The sequence below is a fragment of the Meles meles genome, chromosome 8 (assembly GCF_922984935.1).
Source record: "Meles meles chromosome 8, mMelMel3.1 paternal haplotype, whole genome shotgun sequence".
NCBI lineage: Eukaryota > Metazoa > Chordata > Mammalia > Carnivora > Mustelidae > Meles > Meles meles.
In genome coordinates, this window is record NC_060073.1 from 9,640,971 (window position 1) to 9,663,853 (window position 22,883).

Consider the following 22,883-nt stretch of genomic DNA (forward strand, 5'->3'; position numbering starts at 1 on the left):
AGGGAAACTGAGGCACAGAGAGACTAACATGCCCAAAGCCTCATTCCACTCAGTCTGGAATGGGGTTGTATCCAGCTTGTCTGACATGGGGCCTTTGCACTTAACTGCTACACTGAATTGCGCCTTTTTGTTAGTGGTTACAAGTTTTAAGGAGATATTGAGGCCAAGTTTGGGATGGGGAGGCGGCAGGCGGGGGTCCTTGCCCAAAGCCACACAACCAGTTGGTGATAGAGCCTGGGCTGGACGGGGCTTTCCACCTTGTCGGCCTGCGCAGGGAGGGGACAGGTAGCTCCTTCTTTGGGCCTAGTGGAAGCTGGGGCCTTGGGCATGCAGAGGAAAGCTCCCAGGACCCTTCAGCGAGTCTTACCTTTCCCCGGCTTGGAGCCCAGGAAGGAGGGCCCCTGGTGCCTTCTGCTGCCCGCTGAGCCACAGGAGTTAATAATTACGGGGTTTCAGGAGATAGAGGCCTGCTGGGAGGAGCCTTCCTCCCAGGCCACTGCTCCTCAGAGATAGCAAAGGTTAGCGTGAGGCTCAGCCTGGGGCGGGGCTGGGGGGTGGAGGGGGAGAAGGCTCTTGCCACCACCTTCCTGGCAGTCTCCAGAGGGACCCTCAAGCTGGCCCTGGCATGGATGACTCCAAGGAGCACACCAGGTGTCCTGCCCGAGGAACATGCCCCGTGTTCCTGGCACTGAGCTCGGGGGCTGTCCGCTACGCCCCATCAGCTCTGGGCCCTGCGCTTGACGGGAACTTGGGAGAGGAGTCCTGGGACACAGACAGGTGAGCCAGTGACCTCAGTCATGGTCACGGAGCAGGGGGGGCGGGGGGATAGCTTGCCATTTTGTAGGGGCCCTGGGGGAGGAGGGAGGAAGAACCCAGGCTCCTGACAGGCGACTGGCATGGAACTCGGAGGAATTTCATGAGCCTCCTACAAGGTCAGCGCCAAGGGGTGACTCCGATTGTCTATCTTGGTGGTTGGACAGACACAGAGTCTGAGGCTCAGAGAGGGCAAGACAAACATCCTGGGTCACATGGTGAGCAGAGAGAGCGAAGTCAGAATTGGGGCCTGGGTCATCCCGGCTTGCAAGTTCCTGCTCCTCATCTGCTTCCAGCCAAGACTCTGTGGTCTGGACTGCCAGGTGGGGATGGGGATGGTGCGGAGAGGGGCGAAGGGCATTTGTTTGAGTCCCTCCTCACCTGCTGGCCAGGCCCCAGCAGTCTCCTCTTTTTGCTTGACTGCACACAGCTGCAGTTTCTAGTGAGTTCTCTAGTTTCCGGGCTGTCTTTTCAGAAAACTGCTGTAAGAGGTCACAGCCCCGCCACCCCTGGCTGTGTGATATCAGGTAGGTTCCTAAACTTCTCTGAGACCAATCCTTTTCAGCTGGGGAGCAGAGCGCACTGGGCTGTAGAAGGAGCTAGTGAGGCCTGGCTGTTGAAGGTCATCGGATGCGTCGAAGATGTGGTATTTTTAGGTAGTAATTTGGGTGTCAGTGCTCCCAGAATGGTAACCCCACATTTATCCTTGGAGGCCTCGTTTAAGTCCACTGACCCTCCCCTGTCCTGCTAAGGACTCTTCCTCTGGAGCCTTAGCCTGGGATGATACCACCTTTGTGCCTTTATCTCCCACCAGTCCGGGTTACCATGACTTGGACCAGTCTTATCTCCTGCCCAGGCTTGTGAAGTCTTGGAGGGTAAGGGCCCTGTCCTGAGCTCCTTTTGTGTCTTCTCCCCCTTCTCCTAAATAATGAACAGAGCAAGGGCCAGGAAAACAGCAATTGCTCGAGACTTATTTGGTATAGGACTCAAGTCAACAAACATGGTGGGGACATCTGCTTTGGGCCAGACCCTGTACTAGGCAGGGGAAGGCAGAGAAACACTGCACGGAGAAGGAGATGGTTTCTGCCCTTGGGAAACCACAGTCTTAGAAACAGTTGCCTTACAGGGTGAAGGGCATTGGAGGATTGGGCAGAATGATTCTGGTAAGTCAGAAGGGACGTCACAGTGGGCTGCCTAGGTTGTTCACTGCACAACATGCCAGTCAAGGGAGTCAGCGAGCAGGCATAAAATCCAGCCTGTTCTCCACTCACCAAGTTCTGTACCTTGGCATGGGCTGCACCCCTCTAGGAAGGCAGTACCATTTTCTATTTGTGACAAGGCACTGTGTACTTAGTAGAGTGTACTCTGAGTAGTGGCCCTAGAAGTAGGGGTCCTTGTGAGTATGTCTCCCATCCTGCTGTCCCCTTACCATATTGGTTCCCTGGGATAACAGAGCATGTGTCTGTGCAGTTTGGACCCCCAGCCCTTATATGATCCACAGTTTGTGCTCAGACAGGATGGATGGAAGGATGAATGAATGAATGGAAGAAATGTGTGTCCCTAGTGAAGACCTGATAAATTCAAGCCTGGGGTCCCAGCTCTGTGGGTCTGGAAGCGTAGTATCCTGAGTCCTGGTACCATCTGGAAGGGAACCACCTCCCTCCTCTTGGCCTCCTAGGCCTCTCTGGACACAGAGGTGGGGGCCACGGTCCCTGGCAGGAGAGAAGAGATATCCTTTCACTAGGTCCGGCTGCAGGCTGAAGTGGGGGGGGGGGGGCAGTCAGGGCTGAGAACAGTGACAAAGGGCAAAGGGGGATGGAGAGACAGGAAGACCAGTGGTCTGGGACTAGGTTTTACAGAGGACCTAAATCCGGACAGGGGTGCGTGGGGGGGGGCACCCCCCCATCCCCCTCCCCCACCCCCGGCCAGTAGATGCTGGGCCAAGGCAGGGAAGGGATGGGCAGGGAGTGTTCCCAACAAGAGGGGAAGGCCCTTTGTGAGGTGGGCGTGGGCTGCGGGTGGGGGAGGGCTGGGGTTGAAGGCTCGGGCCAAAGGTGGGTCTTCCTTTGGGATGAGCGCTCAAGAGTAAGCCCGAGAAAACTTGTTTTGGGGTCTGGCCCCTTTCCCACCTTCCAGGAACCGGCACAGAGCCCGGGGAGCCCAGGGCAGGGGCGTGCGGGTCAGCAGCCGGCTGTGGGCGCCGGGGGCTGTCGGCGGGCTCCGACCGCTCGGCCGCCAAGGTTCCTGAGCAGCCGTGGCCGAGGGCTCGGGAGGCGCCGCGCCGAGGTGCGGGAGGACCAGAGAGGAGCCGGCCGCAGGGCGCGCGGGCCGCCGGCTCCTCCCCCACTCCCGCCGCCGCACTGTCCCGGGGCGGAGGGGCGGGGCCGGGCACGTGTCCTCGGGCCACCCCCTCGGCCACGTGACCCGCCGGGAAGGGAGGGGGCCGGGGCTGGCTAGGGCCGGTGGGGGCTGCTGGCGGGCCTGACAGGCGGCGGGCGGGGACGCGGCGCGGGGCGGTGCAGGGAGCTCGCGGCGGCGCCGGGATGTGGAGCGGGTAGGTCCGCGCGCGGTCCCTGCACCGCGGCGGCCTCCGGGGCTGGGGGGTGGGGGGTGTCTCCGCCGCGTGTGCACCCGGCCGGCGGCGGAGGGGCGCCCTGCAGCACCGGGACGCGCGAGCTAACTCGCTGCGGAGGTGGAAGGACGCCCCGCGGGGAGGGGTCGGGGGCGCTCTCTGTGGGTGCGGAGTGCGAAGGGTGGGCTGCGGACCATCCCGGCGTGCGGGCGCCAACTCCTGGCCCATCTGGAGCGCGAGTGAGAAGGGGGCGGGCAGAGTGGAGGTGGCTTGCAAGCCGGAGTAAGTGTGGGGTGTGCACCTGGAGGAGCCCCCCCCCCACCCCAGCCTGGATGAACCCTTGGAAAGCAGTGCAGTTGGGAAAGGTGGCTGGGTCTCTGCCAAGGTCACTAGTTAGTTGATGAACCTCCATCTGGGGCTCCTGGATCAGCCGGCTCAGAGGTGTGCGGTAGGACCTCCCCGCGGTCTGAAGGAGGGCAGCACCGCCCCGGGTCCGGGTTTAGTGGCCTCAGTCCCTGTTGTTTATTGGCTCCCAGGGGTGATCCCCGTTCCTTGGCCGACGTGGTGTGGGTCCCCTGCCCTGGTCGTGTAGGAAGGCTGTGGTCTTCTCAGGGACTTGGGCAAACACTTCCTCTTCCCCATGGCCTGGGAAGGCCAGGTCCTGGAAGAGCTGTGGCCAGAGTGGGGTGGCTTGTATTCCTGTAAAGAACTGGGCCAGCTGTGGGGTGAGGGGAAGTCCCAGGACAGGGCTCTTTCCCAGCCAGAGCTGGGGAGTGAGGGCAGGCCTGCTGGAGGGAGGAGGTGGTGCCCGCTGGCTGGAGAGGTTTCTGATGCCTGCTGGATCCTCTTGACTCCGTGCCCCCTAGCAAAGCTTGGGCTGAGATGCTAGGGAGTAGTGAGTGAGGCTTTGTCCCCAGCAGGGGGTGCTGAGAGAAAGGGCTCCAGGTAGGGGTGAGGTGTGGAGAGGCATGCCCCTTAAAGGGTGAAAGGTGAAGCAGAGTATGTCCTTTGAAAAAGTCCTTCCCCGCCCCTGAGGAAGACAGTTCAGGGAGAAAGTGGTTGTGTGGGACCTGATGGGGTTAGCACAGTCTTGCGTGGGGTTAACTGTGTAACGGGCACAGCCCAGTCTGGAAGAAGCTTGTGACCCCGTGTGTTGGGGGTCACCCAGGTGAAACAGTCACTGAGTTGCTGTGTGATCTTGAGAGTATGCCCTCACTTCTCTGGGTCTCTGGGTGAAATGAGAGGTTGGGGTGGGAGGGGTTGGGGGCTGATCCATGCCCTGAGTGCCCTTGCCTGGCGGCATCCGGGTTGGGGCCGACAGACAGGGCTGGGAGCCCAGTAGGTCCTCTTTAAGGACAGGGTCACAAAGACTCAGGGTCCTGGAGAAGACCCCCCTCCCCCCGCCCCAGTCCAGCCTCCCGGCCATATTCCCAAGAGCCTTCTGGATGAACCGGGCTGCCAAGCTGACCCCCACATGATCCTCAGTATGACTCATTTCTTTTTGTTTCTTTTTTTTTTCTTTTTTAGGATTTTATTTTTTTATTTGAGAGAAAGAGAGAGCTAGCACAAGCAGCGGGGAGGGGCAGAGGGAGAGAGAGAAGCAGACTTCCTGCTGGGCAGGGAGCTGGATGCGGTGATCCCATGATGATCCCAGGACCCTGGGACCATGACCTGAGCCAACGGCAGACGCTTAACCAACTGACCCACCCAGGCGCCCCTATAACTCACTTCCTGTACGTACATTTAGACCCCTAGGACCTAGCCTAACCCCAGGGCCTAGCCAGGTATAGAGCACCTAGTAGGCGCTTTATAAATGCAGATGGAAAGCATGAGGGGCGGAAAGAGGAGCTGGACACCTGGGAGTGAGAGGCCGACTTTTGGGGTTACTTTGAGCACTGCATTTTTGTGGATTTCCCCCAGTCGGATATTAGAGGCAGGGATTGAAGGATCAGGGGCCAAGCTGCCAACATCCACTGGGCGCCTCGAGTCCTAGGAGCTCACCCAAACTCCAGCAGGAGCCAGAAGGGACCCTGCTTGGGGTCCTACTTATCCATGTAAGTCTAACTGAGCTACTTGGGCTTCTGGCCCCTAGGGGCTCAGGACAGTCTGGGTAGGTGCATATTTGGTCCTTCATTCTAGAGTATGAGGAGTCTGGGACCAGGGGTCAGTGGCCCGGGCTAAGCTGTCAGCGTCTCTGGGGCTTCCTTTCTCACCTTCCTTCCTTATCTGCAGGTGAGGGATGGTTGCCGCTAATGGTGAGGCCCTGGTGCTGGTTCACCCCACCTTGGCCGTGGACCCAGGGCTGCTCCCCTGGGGTGGGTGCCAGTGGCAGGACTCTGCAGGAGCTCAGGTGGGCCCTCTTCCTTGGGACTTCTTGTGCAGGAGCCCTGAATGCTGAACTCAGAGGCGGTTCCCCCCAAATTGGGATGCGCCCCTCCCCATCGCCCAGAGCTTCTCATGTCCTTAGTCTTGGATGCCAAGCCTGCTCTGAGATGGGGTGAGGGCCGCTTCTTGGTTCTCTGCAGCTAACATGGTGCTAGGTACTTGGGCCTTGGTCAGCAAAAGCCAGAAATTGAGTTCTGGGCTAGTTTTCTCCCCTGGTCTCCATTTCCCTCTCTGATAGGGCTAATCATTACCTTTCTCTAGGGAGAGCCAGACTCGGATGGACTGCTCAGGAGTGAAAAGAGATTCCCCTACCCTCCCAGAGATGGAGGCTGCATCTTTGGAATGAGCGGGATGCTGGGGAACCCTGGGGCTGCAGACGGGCTGTGTGATCTTGAGCAGGTCACTTAACTGCTCTGGGTTCTGAGGGACTTGGATTTTCGAGCTCCTGCCTGTCGGGCCTAAGTCACAGGGGTCCATAGGCTCAGACTTCCTCTGGAGTATGGAAGGAAGGTGGGCCTCCTGCCTGGGAAGCATTTGCGCACCTCTCCCAGCTGCTGCTTCTTCCTGGAAGCCCTCCTTGATCTAACTATCTACCCTACCCTAACTATCTATCAGACCCTCAGGAGAATCCTGCTTGTCCTAGACACTCCCCACCTCTGCCCCAGATTTGTGCCCAACAGAGTGGTGATCGGCAGGGGGCTCAGGGACAGTGTGGCTCAAATCTGTGTGGTCGTGCAGATTGGGTGGGTCGGGGCTGATGGGGTGCCTAGCACATGAGAGATGCTCGCTTTGTATGTGCTGGATTTTCGAGGGCCCTTCTAGGACTGAGCAGGTGGCTGTGAGGCAGGTGCTGTGTGCGCAGACCGAGCTCCTACGCTCCCAGGCCTGGTGCTGGCTCTCCGTGGAGACCCAGGACTGGGCTGGGCTGGGCTGGCTGGCAGCCCTGGGGCTCCCCCAAAGAGAGGCTTGCTCAGCCCTGTCCACCTGCTTCAGGTGTTCCAGCCTCCCTGCCTTCCATCCTGCAGCAGGTCCCCCTTGCCGGAGTGGTCCAGATTTTCCTGCTTCCACTGCACACCCCCCCCCCCCAACCCCAGGGTCCTGCTCTGCTCGCAAGCCTGATGTTCTGTTCCCATGTGTGACATATAGGACACCGTTGCCCCATTCTAGAACTCTCCCTTCCAGCCCTGGGGTGGCTGCTCCTCGGTTCTCCAGCTGGCTCTGTGGTCCTAGGCTTCTCTGTTACTCCTCCCCCAGTGCTCCCTCAGATGACAGTTGCTCCCTCCGGGCCGGGTACCTCCCCTTAGCCACCTAGAGACCTGTATAGGACATGCCATTCCCCAGACGCTTCAGCTACCCCCTCTCCCTTCCCTGACAGACCCCCTCCCAGTTCCCTGTTCCCATGGCGGGCACCATTTCATTATGTTAATTACCGTAGTTTTGTTGCTTTTTTTTTTTCCCCCATCACCCTCTCCAGCCCCTAGTTCCTGCCAAGATTCCCCCGTCAGAGTCTTTTGTGTGTCTGTCGCCTCCGCACATCCCTCCTGAGCCCAGGACCTGCCTGGCTTATGCAACAGCCTTGGATGGAGCCCCTACCATCCCCACCCCCCCACCCCCTCAGGCACGGGCTCAAACTTCCTCAAACCCCATCTGCGTCCTGCCTCACTTCTCCAAAACCACCATTCATCCCTTTCCTTCCGTCTGGATTTCTCCGGGTGACAGGTCACATGATGCAGTAGTGGGGGGACTCTGGGTTCTGTTCCCACCCTGCCTCTTCTTTGCTGCGTGTTCCGGTCGGGTCACACCATCCCTCTCTGAACACCAGGCACCTCATTGCCAGGACCTGCTCGGGGGGAGCATAGCCCTGCAGCGACATTGTGAGGGTTCAGAGCTGAAGACGTAGCCCCTCTGTCCTCTTCGCCTGGCTGGACTTGCAGCCCGGCTTGCAGGAGCCGATGCGTGAAACCTTTGCTGGGACTCCTCGGGGCCCCTGGACAGGAGGAGTCCCTTGGCTGTCAGCGTCAGGGCTTACCGGAATGCCTGTGCGTGCAGGGCCGTAAGTCTGAACGGGGCTCCTGTGCCGTGGCACTGCCCCATGGACCAGATCACTGATAGCCACCCTGTTGGCCCCGGGCAGAAGGTGAGCACTCCCAGCATGCCCTCCCAGCCTCTCCCCGTTCCACCCCATTTTAGAGCTTCCCTAACTAGTTCCTTCCGTCTTCTCTAATGAACCCAGCATGCCCATTAACACAGGGATCTTTAGTTCAAAGAGGTGACCTGGGTGCTGGTCAGTGGACCAGTAGGGAGAGATTGAAGGTCAGAGAGACTCATGGCAGGTGGTTGGGCTGGAGATGGAAAGAGGATGCCGGATTCTGGTCAGGCCCTTCTGGCCCAGTGGGGATTGCTGGGATCATTGGATCTGGGGGTCCTCATTCTCAGCTTGTCGTTTTTTGTGGATGGGGACGAAAGCCCTGCTGGCCCTTCTAGGGCAGGATTGGGGGGTGAGCATTGCGGTTGCTGCTCCCCTCCCCCCATGTGTGTTTCCTGGGGAAGTGACCCCGTGGGGCCTTTCCTGTCTAACTGTCGTGGGTTCTAGACAGCAGAGCCTGCTTCAGGATGGGGGATGTTGGGTGCTCCCACTTTCCTCTGACCTTGACTCTTACTGTCTTCTGCCTCTAATCTCTTCCCAGTGGCCCTGGGTCCTGTAACGGGCCCTCCCTGGAGCACATTCTGGACTCTGGACTCTGGACTGTTTCTGCAGGGAATGGGGGCTGAAAAGGCTCGGGCTGAGGGCCGTGGACCTGGACTGAGGGGTGGGGAGGGGGTGCGAGGCAGAAGAACTGAAGTAGTAGCCCATGCTTGTCCAAGGAGGGGGTTCCCCAGCCCCGCGGGCATTCACATCGAGGTTTTCCAGCCCCTGATCTGGGATGCTGAATATGTGAAGATAGAGGGTTCTGGCTTCGGCTGGACCTGTGGGGCCTGGGGTCCCTCCTTTCTCTGAAATTTCTGAGTTGCCTCACAGCTCTGAAGCGTGAGGGGAGGGCCTACAGATTCAAGCTTCCCTCCCAGTACAGGGAGACCCCATCTTTCCTGAACCCCTGGCCCAGGCGTTGGGCATTTGGTAATGTCCGGGCAGTCCTTCTCTTCCCACGCTTTCTGCCGTCAGGATTTTCAAGTTGGAATTTTACACTGGGGAAGGGGGACGTGGGGAGGCCATCCTTTCCTCTGGCTGCAAAATTGGGCTCATCCTTCCCAGCAGTGGGCTGAAGTGAGAGCCTGTTGGGAAAATGATGGAGGACAGTCCGGCCGTAACCCCAGCCCATGACCTTGGGACCAACAGGAGAGTTTTTGACCACTCTGGTGGCCTTCGTGGGAGGGGCTGGAGGTCTTTTTCTCCTCGGCGGCGGCGCTGGTGATGTCTGGGGTGGTCCTTACAGAGGAAAAGACACAGGGCTGGGTGTCTAAAACCTGGGGATCCTGCTGGTCGCCCCCCTCCTTGACCCACAGTTCTTGTTCGTCCTGTTGTAGCGGGCAGTCCCTGAGTTGGGGTCCACTGCCCCTGGCTAGTCCAAGTGACAAGGGCCATCCTCTCTCACCCGAGAAAATGGCCCTGGGCCCTTTCCCTCTGGCTGAGAAGAGGCCAGGAGACTTGCCTGGGCCGGTGGTTTGGGCTACGGGACCCAGAGCCTGGGCAGGCGCAGCAGTGTGGCTGCAGACGGCCCTGTCTTTCCCGGGTGCTGGATTCCGTGACTTCTTCACCTGGTTCTTAGTCCGCCTCTTCCAGGCTTTTACTCGTCCCACAGGTGGCTTCAGAGAATTGCAGTGACATTCCCAGGGTCTGGTGTGTACCCCAGCTCGGAACCTGGTGTGGACCCTGGCCCGGCCCGACTCTGACTTCTGCTCTCAGCCTCCACTCTCCCAGCCCCGGCCTGCCCTCCTGGGAGGCAGTTTCTGGGCCGGAGCAGAATCTGAGAAGTCAGTCGGGCCAGAATTGGGTCAGATTTCCCTGCTGCAGCCAAGGAGGAGTCTCCCGAGCCCGCCTGAGCCTTGCAGCCCTGGGTCCTGAAGCAGATGCCCTGACTGTGCCCTCACACCGCCCCCTACCGGCCGGGGGCGCTTTGGGCCTGGACTGTAGAAGTCCCTGCTGTCTCTGAGCAGCCCTGTGAGCCTGGGCCCGTTCTGCTCTTCTCTGAGACCCCATCCCTCATCTGTAGGACGGGGACTGTCCCATGAATGCTGTTGAGAGCTGTAAATGAGAGGACAGGCACAGAGCAGCCCAGGGGGCCTCTGGCTCAGGGTGACGCCCCGAGGTGCAGACCCCAGCCCAGGGCTGCCATACCATTGCCACAGCCCCTGCTCACGCCTTGGGGACCCCTTGCCAACGAGGACCACCCCCCCCCACACAAAGGTATTAGGAAGGATCCCTGTCCGGCATAGTCACTGTTGATGGAGTGATAGATGTGTTTTCCCACTTTATCTGTCAGAGCCCCCGGTCCCTGCCAGGCAGGACCCAGCCAAGCAACCATGAGGCCACACGCTGTGCGGGTCCCAAAGCAGAAGGCAGGCTGGGCTGGGCGCAGGGACACAGCCACATGAAGAAGGGCTGGGAATAGGCTTGTTGGTAGGGGTCCCCTGGGTCCCCAGCAACTTTGTGCTACCTGGAAGGAACCGGAGCTCAGGGGCTGCTTGGTGACTGTCTCAGGTTCCGGATGACAGGGAGGAGGGACTGACCCCCAGTCTTGCCTTTCACGCTTGCGCCTGAGTTAGCCTGAGTCCCATGACCCCTTGGCCCTGGCTTTCCTCCCTCCTGCGTGGGCCCCGGGAGCCCCCTCCCCTCTGCTTCCCCACCCCCTCATCACAGCCCCAAAGCTGCTGGCTCAGGGGCCCGCCAGCTTCTGCTGAGTGAGCGAGTCCGGAGGTGCTGTCTTGGCACAAACCGCTGCTGGGCCCCGAGCCCTTTCCCTTCCTGCCTCCCTCCCTCCGCAGGGTCTCTTGCAGGATCGGGAGTGTGGATGGATGGGGGGGCACGGAGGCTGCTGGCCACAGCACTACCTCAAGGGTCTTTGACTTCAGAGAGAGAAGGGTCCTGAGGCCCAGAGACGGGTGTTTGCCTGAGGTCGTCACAGGGCAGAGCAGTGGCAAGCCGGGACTGTCCCCAACAAGGCTCAGGGAGCAGGAAGACAGTCTGCCTTGCCTGGGCTGTGTGGCAGAATCTTCCTTCCTCAGCTCGGTGGGCCCTGGCTGGGCCCTTCCTCTCCTGCCTACCCAGAGTGGGGTATAATTTGCATAAAATTTGCATTAACAGTAGCCAAGAAGACAGTTCTCATTGAAATGCCTCCTGTGTGCAGAGGGTTTTTTTCTTTAAATTTTATTTTTTTTATTAACATATAATGTATTATTAGCCCCGGGGGTACAGGTCTGTGAATCGTCAGGTTTACACACTTCACAGCACTCACCATAGCACATACCCTCCCCAACGTCCATCACCCCACCACCCGTGTGCAGGTTTTTGTTTTAAGATTTTATTTATTTATTTGAGAAAGAGCCCCCTGCCAAGAGCACAAGTGAGGGGAGGGGCCAAAGGAGAGGGAGAAGCAAGTCACCCCACTGAGCAGGGAGCTGAACTGGGGGCTGGATCCCTAGACCCTGGGATCAGGGTCTGAGCCCATGGCAGACGCTTAGTGACTGAGCCACCCAGGTGCCCCCTGTGTGCTGCATCAGAGCCACTGGGTGACCCCAGAGGTAGGGCCCAGGGGACTGTCCCCACTTTGTAGAAATGGAGACTCAGATTCTCAGCACTGACGCATTTACAGTCTCCTGCTGGACAAACCCGAACTGAGCGCCTACTGTATGCCAAGCCCAGCCCTAGGCTCTAGGCCTGAGAGGGTGGTTGTCAGCAAAGAGGGCGCCCCGACCTGGCCCCCAGGAGACCCCGCGTTTGGTCCCTCTGTGGGACAGCCCAGCGACAGCCTCGCGGGTAGTGTATATGTTTTACACATGGGTCCAGATCAAGCCCCGAGTGGCAGGCGTGAGGCTCAGGGTCGGTCCCTCGGCTCAGTTCTGGGTCTCAGGACCCCCACCCTGGACTTGCTGTTTGCCCCGCAGCCAGCCCCACCCAGACGAGGGCCACCCGCCGCCCCTCAAAGAAGCTGTCCCAGTCCCCTGGAAGAGCGTGGGCCCCTGCAGAAGCCACAGGGAGTCCCCAGGAGGCCTGGCAGAGAGCCCTGGAGGGGAGGAGGCCCAAGGTGAGGAGGGCCCCGCGGCCGCCCGGCTGGACGTGTTGCGCCTGCGAAGCTCTTCCATGGAGATCCGGGAGAAGGGCTCCGAGTTCCTGAAGGACGAGCTGCACAAAGCCCAGAAGGTGGGGCTCCTAGGGTGGCGGGGACATGGGGCCCCCCTGGAGGGGGCCATGGGCTCTCCCTGAGCACCCGCACAGAGGCCGTGCCGAGCGTGAGGGCAGCACAGAGGAGAAACCAGTTCTGGTGACTTCTGAAGGATTTCCAGCCGTCTGGACTGCTCTGACGGCCCGTTCTGAGCTCTCAGAGAGGCCGACGGTTGGGGTTTCGACATCGCGCTGCAGCAAAGTGGGCAACGCATCCTAAGCTGTAGGGCGCCAGAGGAAGGGAGGCTGGGGCTCAGAGGCCCACGGAAGAGGACCCTGGCAGTGGAGCCCGACTGGCGGGCCTGGGTCCCCTCCCACCCCCCATGCCAGGCTGACAGCCTCCCACCCTGGACCCCGCAGGAGCTGAAGCTGAAGGACGAGGAGTGCGAGCGGCTGTCCAAGGTGCGGGAGCAGCTGGAACGGGAGCTGGAGGAGCTGACGGCCAGCCTGTTCGAGGTACCGCGGCCGGCCCGCGGGGGGATGGGTGGGGGAAACGGGTCTGCCGGCTGCGCGCTGGCCCCTCACCACTCATGCACAGCCTGCCTTCTTCCCAGGAAGCCCACAAGATGGTGCGGGAAGCCAACATGAAGCAGGCGGCGTCGGAAAAGCAGCTGAAGGAGGCGCGGGGCAAGGTGAGGCCCGGCCAGCTCCCAGACAGGTGCATCTCAAGAGCCCTGGCATACGGCGAGCCTCAGTTTCCCCATCTGTAGGATGGGTGTCTCAGTCCCCACCTCAAAGGCTGTTCCAGGGGTAAGGGGGCAGGGGGCTTAGGTCCTAGTCACCGCTGGGACAGGCCGTCCTGAGCTGGGGTGGCCAGTGGCTGGCAGCCGCGGTGACATTAGTCCTGGACTTGGCTTGACGGCCACCTCTTCCCGGCCAGATCGACATGCTGCAGGCAGAGGTGACCGCCTTGAAGACACTGGTCCTCACGTCCACTCCAGCCTCCCCCAACCGCGAGCTCCACCCGCAGCTGCTCAGCCCCAGCAAGGCCGGACCCCGCAAGGGCCACTTACGTCATAAGAGCACCAGCAGCACCCTCTGCCCTGCTGTGTGCCCCGCGGCTGGACACACCCTCACCCCGGACAAGGAGGGCAAAGAGGTGAGGGTCATGGGCGGCCAGCAGACGCAGGAAACAGAGGCGGTGTCCGGCGTCAGCACGCCAGGGGGCCCCATAGGGAGACCTGACGCCTTGCAGTGTGACCTGGAGCGTGTCCTGTCATCTCTGGGCCTCGGTGTCCTCTGTCTGGGAGGGCTAGGCAGCCTTTTTGTGATACGAGGTTTGGCCCTCAGGCTCTGGGTGCAGTGCGTGTACCCTTCACATCTCCCACGAGGGCCTGCCCCTCCAAGCTGTAGGTGGTATTCTGGGCACCTGAGGCTGGCCTGGGGCCTGAGGGCCTTGCCTGGGCTGGGGGAAGATGGAGGAGTTCTTCGGGAAGACACCTTCCCTGGACCTAGGGAGGCCACCGCTGGGCCTCTGGGGACAGGCTGCTTGGGCCCTACATGTCCGCAGCCCTGAGGTCCAGTTGTGACATCCCTGGACTCGAGGGTCCTCAGCACCTTCTGGCAAGGGTACCTAGACAGGCAGAGCCCTTGGGAGCTGTCCCTGCGCCCCCCAGCCTCAGCTGGGGTCTTTGGTCCAGGCTGGACAGTGGGCTGTGGTGTCCTTGGCCATGGGTTCCTGGACACGTGAAGGCCCCTGCCGGAGCCTCACCTTCCTCACATAAGTAGGGCAAACTGGAGCCATGGGGACTCACAAGCCCCAGGTGTCAGGAGCTCAGCTCCGGGCCGCACCCAGCATGCCCTCCAAGGGCCGCATGGGACTCGGGGTCCTGTGGTCTCTGACACCAAGACAGCCCCCAGCTCCATCCTGCCCCCTGTCTCTGGGGTTTCAGGGAGGGGATGCCAAGCAGGCCTCGCCCCCACTTCCGAGTTCTCAGCTTCTGACCATAACACTAACATCTCCTTCCTCCCGTCTGTCTCTGTGCACCTGTCTGTCTGTCTGCCCCGCCCCTCCCAGCCTGGGCTGCCCCCCCTCCTCTCCCTGCTCCTCTGCGTGGTCCCCAGCAAAGCTGTTCACCTCACCTACGAGCCGGCCTGGCAGCTCCTGCCTGAGGAGCCGCCCGCGGCCCCCACCTCCACTACCTCTCTCTCCTTTTCCCAACAGGTAATGGCTGGGGAGAGGGGCCACCCCTCTGCCCCCGCCACGCCCGGCCTCACTCACAGCGCATGTGCCCAGGGCGACCAGCCCATCGTCTCCACCCCCTCCCCCGCAGTTGGTGGCCCCATGTGTGTTCTCTCTGTGTGCATGTGTCTGTGTGCGGGGTGGGGCGGGGGACCCGCGGGGCCCATCTTCAGCTTTTCCTCCTCCAGGAGGCAGAGGGTCTTGGGGACGCGGCCCTGGACCCAAGTCTGTGACCCTGTAGAGCCAGGAAGCTAGAAGCACGTCTAGCTACGGGAGTTTGGGTTCTGAGCCCCTGGGGGCCAAGCGAAGGAGGCACTTCTTCCTTGGAGCTCTGCTGCCCTGCTTGGGCCCCTGGAGACAGACCCGCTGGCAGACCTGCCCTTCAACCTCCCCGGTCCCCACCTCCTTCGGCTTCACCTGTCCCTGCCACGTTCCAGCGCCTTGACTGGCCCCCTCTGGCTCACCCTCCCCCACAGGTGGACACCACCCTGTTCGCAGAGTTCCAGGCCTGGCGGGAATCACCCACCCTGGACAAGACCTGCCCCTTCCTCGAAAGGGTGTACCGGGAGGACGTGGGCCCCTGTCTGGACTTCACCATGCAGGAGGTGCGGTGGGGCGGAGGGCGGCCAGCCCCGGGGCCCAGCCCTGCAGCCCGAGGCCAGCCGCTCATGGCCTGGCCTGCCGCCCTGCTTTGTCGCAGCTCTCGGCGCTGGTCCGGGCCGCCGTGGAGGACAACACGCTCACCATCGAGCCCGTGGCTGCGCAGACACCGCCCACGATGAAGGTGGCCGCGGTTGAGTGTGGCAGCACCAAGTAAGCTTAGCGCCCTTCACCCTCTGCTGCCTGCTTGAGAAGGCCACGCCTAGCCTCGTGCTCTGCCCAGGGGATAACCAGGGACTGAGCCTCGGCCCGTCTCTGGGGCAGGGGGTTCTGGGGTGGGAGCCAGGGAGGGGGGCAGGAGTGTGGCGCACAGGCCCGGCTGGGGAGGAGTGCAGAGGCACGCTGGCTGACCTCAGGCAGGGCAAGGAGGCAACGTTGGCACAAATTCCTGCCTCTAGTCACAGATTCCCATCCCCCACCTCTAGGCCCTCCCGGGAGTCTCCCCTTCCTGGCTGGCCTGACAGGCATCCCTCTCCCACCCCCACCGTCTCTCCCATAGTGGGTTCTGGGCCCCACCTGCCATGTAAGTGATATCGCTCATCACTCTCCTCGTGCTGATAAATAACCAGGCTGCCTTTGGCTTCTTGTCCTTCCTGCAGCTCAGCTGCCATCCAGCAGGGCTCGCAGCAGAACCGGATAGCCAGGGTAGAGCAGGGGGCAGAGGCGGGGAGCCCTTGCCCTCGGCAGCCCAGGGTTCGACCTGCCAGGGAAGCCCCGCAGGGGGAGCCTTGTCACACAGGGGCACCTTCGAGCCAGGTTTTGAAGGACAAACAGCAGTTTGCCAAGTAGGGAAGGGCCCTTCAGGCAGAGGGAACAAAAGGAGTGAAGATACGAGAGGCCGGAGTGTTAATGGAAACGTCACTGGGTTTATGAGCAGAGCAATGGGATGGGGAGGGAGATAGGACTGAGACTGCAGAGTGTTTGAGGTCAGAGTATAAAGGGTCTTGGATGAAGTTTGGGCTTTGACTCACTAGGTCAGCATTTCACAGCCATCAATAGATGTTTCCTAAAAAGAGGGCTGCCAAGTCCAATCAGAGTCACAGTGAACCTGGAGGCAACAAAGACACTGATAAGTCCCGCAGCCCAGGTGCCTACTTGACCTTCCTCTGCTCCAGAGTCTCCATAATGGTTTCCTGGACAGTAGGAAAGCAGCAGGGAAAGATGATGGGCTAGATGTGGGCTTTGGAGGAGCCCCTGGCTGTAAGGTGGAGAAGGGGAGAGGGGAGGCAGGGGGCTGGTTGGAGTAGCTGAGGGGATTCAAGCCAAAAGCCCTGCTGGCATGACTTAGCCTGAGGACCTGGTGACCAAGTGGAGGAGACAGTGGACCCCTGTTTAGTTGGGGAAGGTGGGACTGAGAGGGCCCCAGTAAAGTAGGGGGTGTTTTGAGGGGCTGCAGCGAGTGGAGCTTTGGTATACCTCACATGAGGTGCACTGAGCTCTCCTGCCCCCTAGGGGCAAGGTGAAGGGTTCAGGGGTGAGACCCAACATAGGTCAAACGTCTCTCCCAGGGACTTCTGAGGCTGCCGCCTCCTTCCCTGGCTCCTGGGAGAGCTGGGGTTCAGGGAGAGGATGCCAGGCCCCACCCCAGGTCCACTTGCCTCTCCCTCCCTCGGAGCATCCTTCTGCCTGCCATCCTCCCTGCGTGAGCTGGGTGGGCGAGCCCCCGCCAGCCCCCACAGCCCCCTCTGCTTTCCCCTAGTACCTGTGCCCTGAGCGGCCTGGCTCGTGCCTGTCGCCACCGAATCCGGCTTGGAGACTCTGAGAGCCACTACTACATCTCGCCATCCTCCCGGGCCAGGGTGAGTCATCCAGTGGGAGGGTCCTGGGCTTCCTAGGGCAACCTGGGCTAGGACTCAGGGCCCCAGGCCGAGGAGCCCAACCTTGATCTGCAGAGCAGGGCACGGGCTCAGAGAGGTGCAGAGACTGACTCAGGCCACACGGCCAAGCCTGGTGAATTAGTTTGTCATTACTGCAGAACCAGTTACCATAAACTTAGTGGCTTAAAACCATCCCCTTTTATTATTATGGTCTCGCTAGGGCAAGAGTCAGCACAGCTTAACTGGCTGTCCGACTCAGGGGCTGCAGTCAAGGAATAGGCTGGCTGCCTCCTTTCTGGAAATAGTGGTCCTCTTCTGAGCTCCCATGGCTGTTGGCAGGACCCAGTCCCTCCGACTGGGGGGCAGGGAGGACTGCGGTGCCTCTTTGCTTGCCGAAACGTAATCATGGGAGTGACCTTAGAATTCAGGCTTAAATTCCAAGCTCCTACCTCCCAGCTCAGGCTCTGGCCCCAGACTTTTGAGAAGGTGCTGAGGTCTCTCTGTTACTCAAGACTGCCCGTAGTGGAGGGTGCCCTGAGGCCTCCAGGAATCCCAGCTCCCATCCTCACCTGCCGAGTGGCCCAGGGTGGGTCAGGGGACCTCACCGAGCTGGGGGATAAAGGAGAGAACCATCTCCTGTCCTTGACCTATTAGAGGCTGTTCAAAGGGATCAAAGTGGGCAGATGGCCCCGTTGCTGGGCAGCTTGTCTGGGCGCAACAAGCTTCCGCAGGGTGCCCAGCGTGTCGTCCGAATGCATCCCACAGCAGCGAGCTGAGCTACATTTACTGATGGGAGTCTGTGCCGTAGAAAGGAGGGCATGACCTGGCGCCTCCCCATTCTGAGTCCTCCTTCCCTGCGGCCTCCGCCCTGCATCTCTGCGCCCAGAGCCCTTTCCAAGGGCCTTTTTTTGGATCCCCACCAGGACTCCATAGAAGGAGCCTCGCCAGCCATTCTGTGCCTGGCAAAACCATATCCGTAGATGTAAAAACTAAAAAAACACTATAGAACTTTGTTTCTTCCAGGCCTTGTATGTCTCTGCCTGGGGCAGAGCGGGGATGGGAGATGAAACGGTGTGAAATCTTAGGAAGGAGTCCCCACCTCGAAGAGACCAAGGCATCTGGCATCTGTAGGGAGAAGAGGTTTCCATTCCCGAAGCATAGCCTTGGGGAGAAAACCCCACTGCTCCCGGCCTCTCCTTGCTCACCAGCCTGCGGTGGGGGCCCACTGGCTGCTGGGAAACTCCGTGGTCTGGCACACAGGCTTCTCCAGACCAGTCTCTGCCCCACCTCCCCATAGCCCCTCCTGAGCCACATGGGCTTGGTCCCCTGACCGGGGCGCCCCTCTCTCACACTGGCCCGGGCCACCAAGCCCCTGCACATGCTTTGTCCTCCTGGCAAGGATTTCTGTGTGTTTGAGGGTCCCCTCCCTGTAACTCTGGACCCCCTGGGCCCCCAACACTTGGTGTCCCTCCCCTGGAACCCTGGGCATGAGTAGGTACAGTTTTGGCCACAGCTGCTGGCCACCTTCTGCCCTGTCTCCGGTTGGGTTCCCTAAAAGCTGAGCCTAAGATGAGGATTTTACACAATTCTTAGGAGGAGTGAGGGAAGGAGAATGCGGGGATGAGGAAGCAGAAGAGGGGATAGCCTCAGCTGGAGTCTGGCTGCAGCCTGATCCTTGGGACCTCTGCAGCCCAGGGCGAGTTCTACCCAGAGGCAAGGGAGCTGGCCTTTTTTACACCAGTCATTGGCTGTGGTGTGCCGGGTTAGGGGGTACAGAGGGACACCCATGAGCCCTTTGTGGCTGACACTCTTAGCCATGGGGAGAAGGGCCCCTGCAGCACCCTTTCTTGCAGCAGGAGAGTCTTTGTGGAAGGGCCCAAGGGCCCACCTCTGAGCCAACTTAGGGTCTGCGGTGCCCAGTACAGGGCCTAGCATGGAGCAGTCCTCAGGTCAAGTGGGGGGCTTCAGGCCTGGGGATGCAGGGTGGCCCTGGTGAGCAGCTTCTGATCCCCCTTCCTATCCTGGCATTACCAGGAGCACCAGGCCAAGGCCCGGGGGCCAGGTCCTTGAGACCCTGGAGCAGGCAGGTCCCTCGGGATGAGCGTGAATTCTAGGGTAGGCCACCTGGTTTCACCTTCCAGTTCAGCCACTTACTGTCTTTGTGGCCTCTGTAATTGTGGTCCAGTAGCTTTGTTCTTAGGGTCTCTGTTTTCCCCATGTGTAAAATGGTGACGATGAGCATGTCTGCCTCACGGGATGCTTGTGCTGGGTGAAATGTTATTGCTGCTGTTTTGGTTTTGTTTTTGTTTTTTATTGGGAGGAGTACTAATACCGCTGTTCATAATTAAATTTTATTTATGTATTTTTTAAAAGATTTGATTGACTTACTCGAAAGAGTAAGAGAGAGAGAAAGAGAGCACAGGAGCGGGGGGAAGGGCAGACAGAAGGGGAGAAGCAGACTCTCCTGCTGAGCAGGGAACCGGATGCGGGGCTGGAGCCCGATGCAGGGCTGGTGCCCGATCGGGGCTTGATCCCGGGACCCCGAGGCTATGACGTGAGCTGAAAGCAGACGCTGAACCCACTGAGCCACCCAGGCACCCGGGTAGCTAAATTTTAGAGCCCAGCCTTGTTCGGCTCAGAGAGCATTATCTGGTTCTGATGGGATGTGGGGTTTCCCGCTCTGGTCTCTGGTCTGCCCTGGCTTTGGGGGGGGACCCCTTTTGGAGGCTGGCGGGTCACAGCCTCCCTGCTTCTGCCCCCAGATCACCGCGGTGTGCAACTTCTTCACTTACATCCGCTATATCCAGCAAGGCCTGGTACGGCAGGAAGGTGAGCGCCCCCTGGTGGCCAGCGGGGCTGGCCCATGGGAGGGAGCGGGCTGGCCAGCAGCTCTGTCCGGGGCCGACCTAGGTGCCCGGACAGAGGCGAGGAGTCTGCCAGCCTCTGCCAGGTTCCGCTGCCTTCTCCCACCCAGAAACTTCTCTCAGGCCCCGGGGCTCGAGGGGACTGCTCCCTGTTACCGGCCTGGCATTGGAAGCCCTCTACGATGGGGTGGGTGTCCCCTGTGGATCTCCTCCTCCCCACTGTGGGTACACCTCATAGTCATTTGACACCAGCTGCTGTCCCCCCCTTCACCCTGGCCCGCCCGGCAGGTCCTCCATCCACCTGTTGTCCCCTCTCCCCCTGTTCTGCAAGGCCTAGTGTCCCGCTCCTACACCAGACTTGTCCGTTTGAAGTCCGAGCCTCTCTTCCCCAGCTCGGGCATCAAGGCCTTGGAGGGGAACTCGGACTGACCCCGTGGCTCTGCTGACCACTCCGGGTCTCCGAGCCCCCCAGGGAGACAGGGTTGGGAAGCGTATGGAGCCCAGCAAATGTGTGGCGGTGTGTTTGTGCACGTGGGTGTCGGGCCGTGGCCGTGGCCCCCAGCATGGCGGGGTAGGGTGTGTTCAGCACTCAAGTTTGCAAGGCTTCTGTGTGGAGCCTTAGAGAAGTCAGGGCACCACTGAGGTCATCTCTGCTCGGGGACTGGGGAGCCCTGGGTACCTGCCAGCTGCCCTGCCCAAAGCCAGGGAAGAGGGGCCAGGCCATCTGCTCGAGGGGCCCCTGTCCCTGAGCTATCCATCTTTCCACCTGCAGTCGAGCCGATGTTTTGGGAGATCATGAGGCTGCGGAAGGAGATGTCACTGGCCAAGCTCGGCTTCTTCCCCCAGGAGACCTAGGGCATGGTCCAGGGCCTAGAGGCGGGCTCTGAGCAGCAGCCGACACCTGCCTGGGAAGACAGGGTGCTGGAGCCGGCCCTGAGCCAGAAGCTGAACCAGATGGACGAATGGCCAGGCCGTGGACGCCTTGCTGAGCTGGTCCCAGACCTTCATCCCGGGACAGACAGGACCTCATGAGCAGACCCTTGTCTTCACAGACTCCAGGAGACTTTCAAGAAAGTACCAAAGACCAAGGAGCTTGGACCTATACTTGGGCTCAGCCCTTGGGAGGGGTTACCTGGGGCAGGCCTGGGAGCTGCTGCTTGCAGGTGCCTTGTTGCTGCCACGTCCTCAGAAAGGGGCCTGACACCCACCTGGGTGGCCTGACCTCCAGGGTATCCCCCCCCACCTCTGGGCCACCAGCACCCCCTGGTGGCCAACCCTCATCTATGCCCAGGCAGCCTCCCTGGACTGGCCCCAGAGGACCCTCTGCCTCCAGCATCTGTGGGGGTGGTGGGGCCCCAAGAGGCTGTCAGGGACTTGCACACCAACCTGTATCTGCTTGAGAACTCTCCCCAAACTCTTCTTAAGATGGATCAGGGCCCCTCCTCCTTGTACTTGACCTCCCCCCCACCATCTGAGCCCCGTGCTCCAGGAGGCCCTGCCCCCACCACCACTGCAAGGATTAGGATACTTTTCTCCCAAAGTAAAACACAAACAGGGCCTCAGGACATCCGTGTCTGTGTTCGGCCATGGGTGGCCATCTAGACGACGGGGGCCGCGGCCGCCAAGCCCTGCACACAGGACCGGGGTAGGGTAGGCAGGACCCAGGCCCCCTTCCTCACCCCTCAAAGCCCACTTGGGACCGGGATCCAACCTGGACACATCCCTCACCACAGCTGATTTCCTCCTTTGAATGGAATGTAACACGATCTCTATTTAATAAAGGAAGGCTTTGTTGGTCGAGGCGGGGCAGCCACGCGCCTTCACTCCTGCGCCCTGGGGTTCGGGCCAAGGCTTGGGTAGCTGAAGGAATGAAACCAAATCCTTCCCCAGCCATCCCTCGTGCTTGGGATTAGACCCAAATCCTGCAGGGATTGCTGTGGGGAGCACCCCTCGAGGCCTCTCCGGCGGTCTGCGGGGATGTGGGTTAGCAGGGCCAAGCCTGGCTTCCTCTCCCCTGCGGAGGGGCCCGCTGTGGGGGGAGCAGCAGTGCCGAGCCTGCCTCTCGTGCTGTTTCAGGGGCACCTTGGGCAGATCCCCTTCTCGTCTCCCTGTGTGCATCTAACTGGAGGTTGGAGTTCAGAGTCAAAATCTGGAGGCTGCCTGGCAAGTGCCAGACGGTGGCGGGATTGACTGGCGGTGCCTGCCCGCAGCAGGGGCAGGGATGAATGTGGTGGCTCTGGCCTTCCCGGGCCTGCTCACCGACAGATTCTTAGCAAGGGCCAGGAGTCCCGGGGTGGACCTGGGGAGGTATCTTGTGATGCCACATCCCCCGCCGCCACCTGTAGGGCTGTGGGTCAAAGCCCGTGGGGGTCTTGGGGAGGAGGGGAGCATAGCAGCTTGTGAGTCAGTGTGTCCTGGGGCTGGTGAGGGGGGTCCCTACTGGCCTGAGGCCTCAGGCTGACTGTGGGCCGGCCAGGCCTGTGTCAAGGTCGCCCAACCCTATCCCTCTCTCCAGCCAGTAGCCTTTTTGCTCTTGGTCTACTGCCTCACAGATTCCCTCTCTTCCCCCACTGCCTCTCCTCCACCTCCCCCTCCCCCTCCCATCTGTGACTTGAATTCCCCCGTCTCCCGCCTCTCAGATACCCACTGGTCAGGTCTCTGACGGACGTCCACTCTCTTCCTCAGGGTGCTGTGTGGAGCACAGAAATCAGTGAGGGGGGTCAGGGGAGGACGTGTGTGGCCGCGTTACACAGGGTTACCCGAACATCCTCTCCTACATACCTGCCTCTTTCTGCCCTCCCCTTTGTCAGTCCTGGGTCAGCTGGGGGAGAAAGCATGAAGGCCTGGGCCTCAGAACTTCCCCGCCTCTGGATGAGCCACCCCCAGGGCCGAGGAGACAGCAGGCCATGTTTCAGGAGCCGGGACAGAGCGTCCCACAGCCCAGACTTGCTCGCCCTGCCCCAGGGAGAGGATTGCCCGTCAGGCCTGTGGGGCTGTGGTAGGCACACAACAGAGGAAATACTTGGGTGAGGTGCTTGTCTGGGACCCACGGACACACGATCTGGCTTCAGGACCTCCCAAAGGTGGCTGATATCTGAGCACCACCATTGGCCCCAGGGCCTTTAAACAAGCCACACCCTTGAATCTAACCAATGCACTTAAACCTCAGAGCCATTCTGTTTCCCCATTTTGCAGCTCAATCCCCTGAGGC

The 22,883-nt window shown here is 60.6% G+C and overlaps 1 protein-coding gene across 11 annotated transcripts; it reads left to right on the top strand.

Annotated features, from left to right (window-relative positions):
• Positions 1-578: 578 nt before the first annotated feature.
• RAB3IL1 (RAB3A interacting protein like 1) lies at positions 579-21,473 on the top strand. Of its 11 annotated transcripts, none has more exons than XM_046016981.1 (11): positions 579-777; positions 11,873-12,128; positions 12,510-12,605; positions 12,704-12,781; positions 13,030-13,248; positions 14,167-14,313; positions 14,808-14,936; positions 15,032-15,144; positions 16,691-16,790; positions 19,571-19,637; positions 20,445-21,473. In XM_046016981.1, the coding sequence occupies exons 1-11, from the start codon at positions 626-628 to the stop codon at positions 20,525-20,527; spliced, it is 1,440 nt and encodes a 479-aa protein (XP_045872937.1). In that variant the 5' UTR covers positions 579-625; the 3' UTR covers positions 20,528-21,473. The 11 variants fall into 11 exon arrangements, with proteins under 11 accessions (XP_045872937.1, XP_045872940.1, XP_045872944.1 ...); XM_046016983.1 differs by lacking the exon at positions 579-777 and adding an exon at positions 3,302-3,367; XM_046016989.1 differs by lacking the exon at positions 579-777 and adding an exon at positions 3,539-3,624.
• The last annotated feature ends 1,410 nt before the right edge of the window (positions 21,474-22,883 follow it).